Source organism: Rhinopithecus bieti, unplaced genomic scaffold (genome assembly GCF_001698545.2).
Source record: "Rhinopithecus bieti isolate Rb0 unplaced genomic scaffold, ASM169854v2 scaffold_1103, whole genome shotgun sequence".
NCBI classification, from domain to species: Eukaryota; Metazoa; Chordata; class Mammalia; order Primates; family Cercopithecidae; genus Rhinopithecus; species Rhinopithecus bieti.
In genome coordinates this window covers 56,053-65,969 of record NW_016803302.1, presented here as the reverse complement: position 1 = coordinate 65,969, position 9,917 = coordinate 56,053, and the positions used below count along the sequence as shown (strand labels likewise).

General features: G+C 39.8%; 1 protein-coding gene across 1 annotated transcript in view; it reads left to right on the top strand.

Moving 5' to 3' along the window:
* The window catches only part of LOC108529956 (TBC1 domain family member 30), a gene marked incomplete at its 3' end in the record, with an annotated part of 70,696 nt that overhangs the window by 8,875 nt on the left and 51,904 nt on the right, over positions 1-9,917 (top strand). Inside the window, exon 2 of the mRNA XM_017872523.1 lies at positions 1,243-1,407. Coding sequence (XP_017728012.1) covers positions 1,243-1,407 — 165 coding nt within the window. The remainder of the gene's footprint in view (positions 1-1,242; positions 1,408-9,917) is intronic.

The following is a 9,917-nucleotide window of genomic DNA, read 5'->3' as shown; positions in this document are numbered from 1 at the left end:
GCACTTGTAGCAAGCTCCTTGGGGGAGGAGGTTCTGGAGGAACCCCTGGCAGCTGCCGTGCAGGTGTTTGGAGTTGTGTGCTGGAGACGTGGCTGGGGTTTGTCTCATAGTGGAGGCAAGGAATTGCAACTCAGAAGTAAGTTGCTACTTGGCTGCCTTTATTCTATTATTGTACACCTTGAAGGCGACATTCATTAAGTCCTGTTGTGGGATTTGAGGGCCGGAATTTAATTTTTGGAGCTTTATTTAATGTCGGGAGCAGATTGGGTAATAAAATAAAATGCATATTAAGAATAAGACAGGCTTCTGACCTTTCAGGGTCTAGGGCTGAAAAGCGTCTCGGGGTTGCTGCTAAACAGGCCATGAACTGGGCTAAGTTTTTCATATTTGATGAAAAATAGCCTGAATGCTAACTGATTTGGGAGAGGTTGGATAAAGAAAAAGGAACGTTAACCTTGACTATGCCTTTAGCTCTAGCCACTTTTTAAAGAGGAAATTGCTGGGCAGGTGGCAGAGGGCTAGTCGAGGAACGAAACTGTAAGCTGGACTGGGTGTGAGGAGGGGAGGTGATAAAAGGATTATAGAGTGGGGGAGCAGAGACTGAGGAAAGTTGGGACCTAGCTAGGCCTGGCAACGAGGGGAGAGGTCAGGCATGTGCTACCACGGCCAGCTCATTTTGTATTTTTAGTAGAGATGGGGTTTCTCCATGTTGGACAGGCTGGTCTCCAACTCCTGACCTCAAGTAATCTGTCCACCTTGGCCTCCCAAAGTGCTGGGATTACAGGTGTGAGCCACTGCGCCTAGCCTCTAAAGACATTAAAAAAAAAAAAAAATCAGCTGTTAGGTTTATTATTAATGTTACAGACTAAATAAGATTCTTTTCTAACAAACTTACCATCTGAACACTTCAGTGGTACAAAATATACATGCCAGTTTTCAGGCAATGAAAGGTAAATTTGCAGCCAGAGCTAGATATGGTAAAAGCAGGAGTCTTTGCTTACATGTTACAGATAGGCTTAAGGATAAATTTACCTTACAGTATCTGTCTCATGGACAGGGCAGATAAATGAGTGACTTATTTGATCAGAATGTCCTAGCTGAATACATACATGCAGTCTTGAGTGAAAACCTAGAATTAGTTGGTTTAAATGGGTGTTCTATTTATCTTTGGACTAATATCACATTGGAATTTGTATTCCTCTCAAGGTATTAATCATTATTCTTATTTTTCTTTACTGATAGACACTAATGAACTGAAGACGATCCTTCGAGAGCTAAAGTACAGAATTGGCATCCAGTCGGCCAAGTTACTTCGGCATCTGAAGCAGAAAGATAGGCTTCTGCACAAAGTACAGAGGAACTGTGATATTGTGACTGCCTGCTTGCAGGCTGTGTCACAGAAGAGAAGTAAGTATTGGAATAGGGTTACTTCTTTGGCCACATGCGACTAGAATGTTAGGAAAGCTGAGCCAACAGTCTGTGTTTTTTAATATATTGAAAACTTTTAAATGCGAGCTTATACCCTCAGAACTAAGAACAAGGAACAACTCAGACAGCTTCCTGTTTTTCAGTTAAAATGTATACTTCATGTCTAATGTTACAACCTTAGATTTAGTATTCTAGATTTGAGGTAGTACTTTACTTTGACAATATTTTTACCTCATGCTGAATAATGATTAAAATTTTATTTTATTTATTTATTTTTTGAGACGGAGTCTCGCTCCGTTGCCCAGGCTGGAGTGCAGTGGCGTGATCTTGGCTCACTGCAAACTCTGCCTCCCGGGTTCAAGCAATTCTCCTGTCTAAGCTTCCCGAGTAGCTGGAACTACAGGTGCCCACCACCAGGCCTGGCTAATTTTTGTATTTTTAGTAGAGACGGGGTTTCACCTTGTTGGTCAGGCTGGTCAGGCTGGTCTCGAACTCCTGACCTCAGGTGATTTGCCCTTGGCCTCCCAAAGTGCTAGGATTACAGGCATGAGCCCCTGTGCCCAGATAAATTTTTATTTTTAAAACAGCATCACTGGCTGGGTGCGGTGGCTCACACCTATAATCCCAGGACTTTGGGAGGCTGAGGCTGGTGGATCACCTGAGATCAGGTGTTTGAGACCAGCCTGGCTAACATGGTGAAACCCCATCTCTACTAAAAATTAGCTGGGCATGGTGGCTGGCACCTGTAGTCCCAGCTACTCAGGAGATTGAGGCAGGAGAATCCCTTTAACCCGGGAAGCAGAGGTTGCAGTGAACCGAGATCACACCATTGTACTCCAGCCTGGTGACAAGAGTGAAACTCCATCTCAAAATAAAAATAAAAATAAATAAATAAAACAGCATCACACAGACATAGCCTAAAAGGCATGTCCTTGTTCTCTTATTCTGTGTGTTGCTACAGTAAGTGAATTAAATAATTGATTTAAATAAATAGATTCTTGTAACAGGACCTTAACAACTTGCTCTGAAATCTGAAGATGGCAAAATATTTTAGCAAATGTAACCTATTTCTTGCATAATCATAACTAAGAGCTGTGTGGGAGCTGTGTGGTTTGTTAATCAATTAAAAATAAATTGCTAAATTGCTGATCCATATTAAACACTAGGTATAAAACCTCGTGAATTAATTTTAAAATTCTCCATGCAATAGCCTTATGTTTTATTCTGCTAACATTTACCTATTTTTGTTTTGCATTCTTTATTAACATGCAGCATGGCAGAACAGTATGCTAAGGTATGGTAAATATAGGCACAATGATGTTTTTGATAAAATGCCTGTGACAGCTTTTCAGGCGATTGTGGAAGTTGCCTTTTGTTGCTCTTTTACTCTGTCACATTTTATATGTAAATTGACACCTCCTAGAGTGCTTTTTTTCAGAATTGCAAATTAAGATGTGTTTGTTTTCATGAAACAATTTTTGGGGTTTGATTAGTTTCTGGTAATGAAATTAATCACTTAAATTTCATTCTTATGTTTATTATTAAAAATCCTGTATTTTCTTCTATTACATTTCTGTTTGTTATCGCTAAAGTATTATTTATGCTGTTTATTAAAGAAGGTTTTACCTAATGGATATTAACAGATTGCTGCAGGCCAGGCATGTTGGCTCACGCCTATAATCCCAGCACTTTGGGAAGCTGAGGCGGGCAGATAACCTGAGGTTAGGAGTTCAAGACCAGCCTCGCCAACACGGTGAAATCCCATCTCTACTAAAAATATAAAAATTAGCTGGGTGTGGTGACACATCTGTAATCCCAGCTACTCAGGAGCCTGAGGCAGGAGAATCACTTGAATCCCGGAGGCGGGGGTTGCAGCAAGCCAAGATTGCGCCACTGTACTCCAGCCTGGGCAACAGAGTGAGGCTCTGTCTCAAAAAAAAAAAAAAAAAGAGTGCTGCTTGATTATCATAATATCACTATAGTCCATACCAAACAGGAATGCGATTGAGTAGACTGACTTTGAATAGGCTTTTCTCCAGAGTCAAGCACTTGTCTGCCATAGCTAGAGAAGGAAGAAGGGTGTGTGTGTGTGTGTGATTTGTGTGTAGCTATTGAAAGTTGGCATGTGTTATAAGTATTTGATAGTTTTCCATTAATTCTGATTGATTTACACGTCAAGTTAAAAAATGTTTTCCCCTTCTATTATGAGATACCTTGGTTTTGATTTTTCTCCTTTCAACTATGTTTATATCCTACTCATTGTTATTGTTTGTAGCAGCAGCTAAAAGCACAGAATGGTAAATGCATGGGTTTTTGATGTGTGGGAAAGTATAAGGGAGGGTGGAGCAAGTTCAGGAGACAGAGAGGAATGTCAGGCTAGTGCAGGGCCATAGATTGGTGGATTCTATTGGTAGTTACTAGGGACTGATTATCATTTGGAATTTAAATTTACTTGATTTATAAAAGGGCTGGCATTTGTGTTATTTTAGAAAAATGTGCCCACAAGCTCTCAGCGTAATTCACGAATTTGTCAATGCATCCTTCCTATGTATTTTAGAGTTTGTCTCTTTAATTCCAGCCAGGGTTTTGCATTTCAGAGAATACAGGGCTGTCTGGCATGTTTCCCTGAGAGTTCAATTCTCTCTTTGCTAATAAGACGCTATTCAATGGAACAGAAGGTTTTTTGTTAAGAAATAACTGCATTAGAATTATTACTCTCATCATAGGATACTGTATTTTGATATAGACACTGTCAAAAATTTGACTACATGGTTATTTACCCATCTTAAAACGCCAGAGTTTAGATGTTTCATGACTAAATCCCTGATTCCAGTAGTTGCATGTTTTGCCTCTTTCCTCAAAGTCAACTAATTCTAAAGAATTGAGATTTTTAAAAAATCGAGATTTCACTATCACACTGAATAACATATTGACTTTCTTGTATTTAGTATGCAGAAGTTCAGATAATCCCCATTTTGGCCTCCACATAGATTTGATGTTTATGATTCTTTGCATAAGTGACTTTTCCCCTTCTTCTTTTTCTTCTTCTTCTTTTTTTTTTTTTTGGAAATAGAGTCTCATTCTGTCGCCCAGGCCCAGGAGTGCAGTGCTGCAGTCTTGGCTTACTGCAACCTCTGCTTCCCGGGTTCAAGCGATCCTCTTACCTCATCCTCCCGAGTAGCTGGGACTTAGGTGGGTGCCACCATGCCCGGCTAATTTTTGTATTTTTTGTAGAGACACAGTTTCACCATGTTACCTAGGCTGGTCTTGAACTCTTGGGCTCAAGCAGTCTGCCCTCCATGGCCTCCCAAAATGCTGGGATTACAGGTATGAGCCACCTCACCTGACAGGTTTTTCTCCTCCTATAACATGCTGTAGAATAAAAGCTATTTTATTATTTTATTAAATTGGGTTATTTATTGTTAATACACAAAAGGGAATATAGTAATCTTGAAATGAGTCAAAAGTAAATATAAATTATGAACCAAAATGGCTAGATCATTTTTATTTCTAACACAAATGATATAGCTACTTACATTTTATGGTTTCCTACACCAAGCCTTACAGTATCTCCTTGTTTTAAAACTGGACTGGGAATAAGAAAAACAAGATCAATATTGTGTTATAGAAGAGCATACTTTCTTTTCTCCCTATTGCAGTGTCCATGTGAAGAGACCACCGAAACAGGGCTTTTGTGGTGAGCAACATGGCTATTTATTTCACCTGGGTCAAGCGGGCGAGTCCGTAAAAGAGAGTCAGCAAAGGAGATAAGGGTGGCCATTTCGTTAGTAGGATTTGTACGTAATAGGAAAATGACAGTCAAAGTGGGGTTTGTTCGTCTGTGCGGCAGGGTGGAGGCGTGCACAAGGCTCAGGTGAGGGAGGCTTTTTGGAGCGCAGAAAGGAGGAAGTGTTCGACAAGATTAATATCATCACGTTAGGCAAAGGACCGGCATTTTCCACTCTTTTGTGGTGGAATGTCACTCGGTTTAAGGCGGCGAGGCAGGGCATTTGCAACTTCTTTTGTGATTCTTCAGTTACTTCAGGCCATCTGGGCGTATATGTGCAAGTCACAGGGGATGCGATGGCTTGACTTGGGCTCAGAGGCCTGACACCTATATTTAACCATTTATCTAAGGATAACCATGGTGTAAGCAATTTAATACTAAAAATTGATAATAAGAGTAGCAGCATCTGTTACCATTCATTGAGTACATGCTTTTTGCCAAACTTGCTTTTATTTCTCATAGCAACTCCAAAATGGTATGTAGCTCTAGGCATATTTTATTAGGAAACTGATTCAGAAAGGTTAAGTAATTTGGCAAACATCACACAGCTGATAAGTATTTGAGATGGGATCTGAAGATAGGTGTCTCAAAAGTCCACACTTTCCATTATAAACTGTGACATAAGAGGGTTCTACTTTTTCTTAGCAATTAGATAGATAACTGTAATGTTATTGGAATACAATTGAGCAAGAAAAAATTTATAACATGAGTTATACATACAGAGTTTCTGGTTTATTAGAATGTGCGGCTTTAGCATAGTTTTCCTATGAAATCAGTACTTTATCTTTCCTGGGCCAAACAGATTATTGAACAAATGTAGCTTGGTGTGCAGGAAAATACACCTAAAAGCTTCAAGGCACAATTAGAAGAATAAAAAGAGTATTTGGTCAGGATTTCTACCCAAGAGAATTGAAGACATATGTCCCCACAAAAACTTGTTGATTCTGATGTTAGGATTTTTAAGTGGTTTGCTTAACCTGTTTCTCATGAAAGCAGAAGGAAGGTCATATTAATTATTAACATTGTATAGTTTTGCTATTTCCTGCATTGGTATAGTAAACGTTTAAGTTATGCTGGTTGAATTTGTGAAGTAGTTTTACAGATCAAGTGATAAAATCTAGCTGTCACTTGAAAACTGAAAAAAAAAACCATGAACAAAATGTGAATATATGCAGAAATATTATCTTTATTTTAGCTTTGCTGATAAATATAAAAATTTTAGCTTGTAGTCCAATTTTGTTAATGTGGCCACTCTCACATCCTGATAATAATGTGATTAAATCTTACTATGATAAATACCTAAAATGCCTGGTAGAGACTGATGATTTGTGAAATAGGTGAGTAATCTATCATATTTTATATAATTCACATGCCATAAAATTGTACAACCATCACCACTATCTAATTCCAGAACATTTTCACCACACCAATAAGAAACCCATTCCATTAGTAGTCATTGCCCATTCTCCCACCCCCAGCCTCTAGCAACCACTAATCTACTTTTTGTCTCTACATATTTGCCAAATGGAATCATACAATATGGTAATTTTTGTGTCTGGCTTCTTTCACTTAGAATAATGTTTTCAAGGTTTATGATGTATCATGAGTCAATACTTCATTCTTTTATGGCTGAATAATATTCAATTATATGAATAATAATCACATTTGATATATCCATTCATCCATTGATAAACATTTGAATTGTTTCTACTTTTTGGCTATAATGAACAATGCTGCTATGAACATTTTGTACAAGTTTTTGTGGGGACACATGTCTTCAATTCTCTTGCGTAGAAATCTAGGACTGAAAATGCTGGTTGGGTAGATTATTTTTATAATTTTACAAAGAGAATTGTTTTTTAGTGGAAAATGTTGAGTTTCAGTGCCACCAAACTCGGGACCACACAAATTCTTTTCCTGCCACAGAGGACAAGGTATTAATGAAGAGAAGACACTCATTATGAAAAGAAAAAGATTACTCAAATAAAGTGTTAAAAATGTAATACACCCATGGAAACTTTGGAAAATACAGAAATGTAAAAGGAAGAGAAAAAATTATTTTTTAAAGACAGTCCCTTAGAATATTGAAGTGGTGGTTTTTTTTGTTATTGTTGTTTTTGTTTTTTTAAGACAGGGTCTTGCTGTGTCACCCAGGCTGGAATGCAATGGTGTGATCACAGTTCATTGCAACCTGTGCCTCCTGGGCTCAAGTGATCCTCCCACAGCCTCCTGAGTAGTTGGGACTACAGGTGTGTGCCACCACACCTGGCTAATTTGTGTGTGTGTGTATTATATATATATTTTTTATTTTTTATTTTTTATAGATATGGAGGCATGGAGCGGGTGATGGGGGAAGGTCTCACGATGCTGCTCAGGCTGGTTTCAGATTCCTGGGCTCAAGGGATCCTCCTGCCTTGGCCTCCCAAAGTGCTGGGATTACAAGGCGTAAGCTAACATACTTGGCCTGTAGGAAGGTTTTAAATTATCAATCCAGCTTTTAAAATAACTACAGGATTATTTGTATCTTCTGTTTCTTCTTGCATCATCCCTGGTGTATTATATATAACTTGCCATAACTTTTCATATTTGCAGGCATAAAATTATTAAGAATAGTTTGGGTGATCCTTTAGTTTTCAAGATGTTAAAACAATTTCAATGATTTTAAACAGGAATTCACTTACTCCTTAAAATATCTTTTATTATAGAATGTATCATAAACAAGAGAATGTAGTGCATATATGTATTTTTTAAAGAATAAGTGAACAAAGGTGTATACATGTGGATATTCACCTGTCAAGGTTGAGTAACAAGTATCACTGGCATGTTGAAAGCTCCCTGTGTGCTCCTTCCTGGTTGAAATCTCCTCTCTCCCCCACATTTGTGTTAACCATTACCTTGCTTTTCTTTATACTTTCTCCACTTCCTGTATAGGTTCCTAAGCAATATATGGTTCTGAAAAACAGAGTAGCAAGCCCAAGCCTTGTGTATGGGGAAAGGGTAATGTTGCTGTCTTAGATAAAACCTTTCAGAAGATAACCTGTGCTGTCTCTGGGTCCCAGCCTGGTTTTAGGTTCCCTTCTGGGGAAGTCAAAAGGCAAGGTTATAAATGAGCCATGTGACTTCTGCCAGGCTGTGCTTTAGGCTGGTATTTATTTATTTATGCATTTATGAGATGGAATATTGCTCTGTTGCCTGGGCTGGAGTGCAGTGGTGCGATCTTGGTTCACTGCAACCTCTGTCTCCCGGGTTCAAGCGATTCTTCTGCTTCAGCCTCTCCAAGTAGCAGGGATTACAGGTGTGCGCCACCATGCCCAGCTAATTTTTTTTTGTATTTTTAGTAGAGATGGGTTTCACCATGCTGACCAGGCTGGTCTTGAACACCTGACCTCAAATGATGCGCTTTCCTTGGCCTCCCAAAGTGCTGGGATTACAGGTATGAGGTACTGTGCCCAGCCTAGGCTAGTTATTGAATAATCAACTAGGTTGGGGGAGAGGCTTGCTTTTTATTTTTTATTCAAAGCTCACCATGGCCTTTCCATGCTCTCCTCTCCGTGCCCACACAAGTATTGTGCTTTGGCCTACTTCTAGGAGCAGGAGCAAGGCCATGGGGAGCTTTAAATAAAAAATAAAGAGCAAGCCTGCTGGGTGTGGGGTCTCACACCTGCAATCCTATTACTTTGGGAGGCTAAAGCAGGAGGATCACTTGAGCTTGCGAGTGGAAGACCAGCCTAGGCAACATAGTAAGATCTCATCACTACAAAAAATAAACAAAAATACACTGGGTGTTGTGGCATGCATCTGTAGTCCCAGCTACTCGGGAGGCTGAGGCATGATAATTGCATGAGCCTGAGAAGCAGAGGTTGCAGCGAGCTGAGATTGTGCCGCTACCCTCCAGCCTGGGTGACAGAGTAAGACCCTGACTCAGTAAAATAAAAAATAAAAATAGGCCGGGTGCAGTGGCTCACATCTGTAATCCCAGCACTTTGGGAGGCTGAGGCAGAAGGATCATGAAGTCAGGAGTTTGAGACCATCCTGGCCAACATGGTGAAACCGCAGCTCTACCAAAAATAAAAAAATAAAAAAATAGCTGGGAGTGGTGGCATGCACCTGTAATCCCAGCTACTCTGGAGGCTGAGGCAGGAGAATTGCTTAAAATCTGGGAGGCGGAGGTTGCAGTAAGCCAAGATTGCACCACTGTACTCCAGCCTGGGTGACAGCAAGACTCCATCTCTAAAAAACAAAACACAAACAAAACCACAAGTACAGATAAAAATATGGGTGAGTTCTCCTGGGCATTCTGTCCTTAAGTTAGAAAGATGGTCCAGCAGCAGGAAGCCTCTTTTGTTGACTTCCCTCACACGACTGTTGATTGAGCCAGGCGGCTCCACTCCCGACTGGCTGGCTCCATCTGTATGCATTGCCATCCTGGGAGCCTCATTGTGGAGGCTTTCTTTGTCTCTCTCCTGTGTTGGATCTCTTGTATCCTGGATCTTATATTTCTTTCTTGATTATTATTTTTATTTTGTTTCCCATATCCCCTTGAGAGAGAGGGCTTGTGAAGTAAATTTTTGGTAACTGTGCATGGGTGAAAATGTCAAATGTCTTGATTCTGTATGTAGGCGCTTTGATCGACTATTCCATACTTGCTTTATTGCCTTCTCACTTGTCTTGTTGCTCTTGAGAAGGCTGAAGCTTTTCTGAT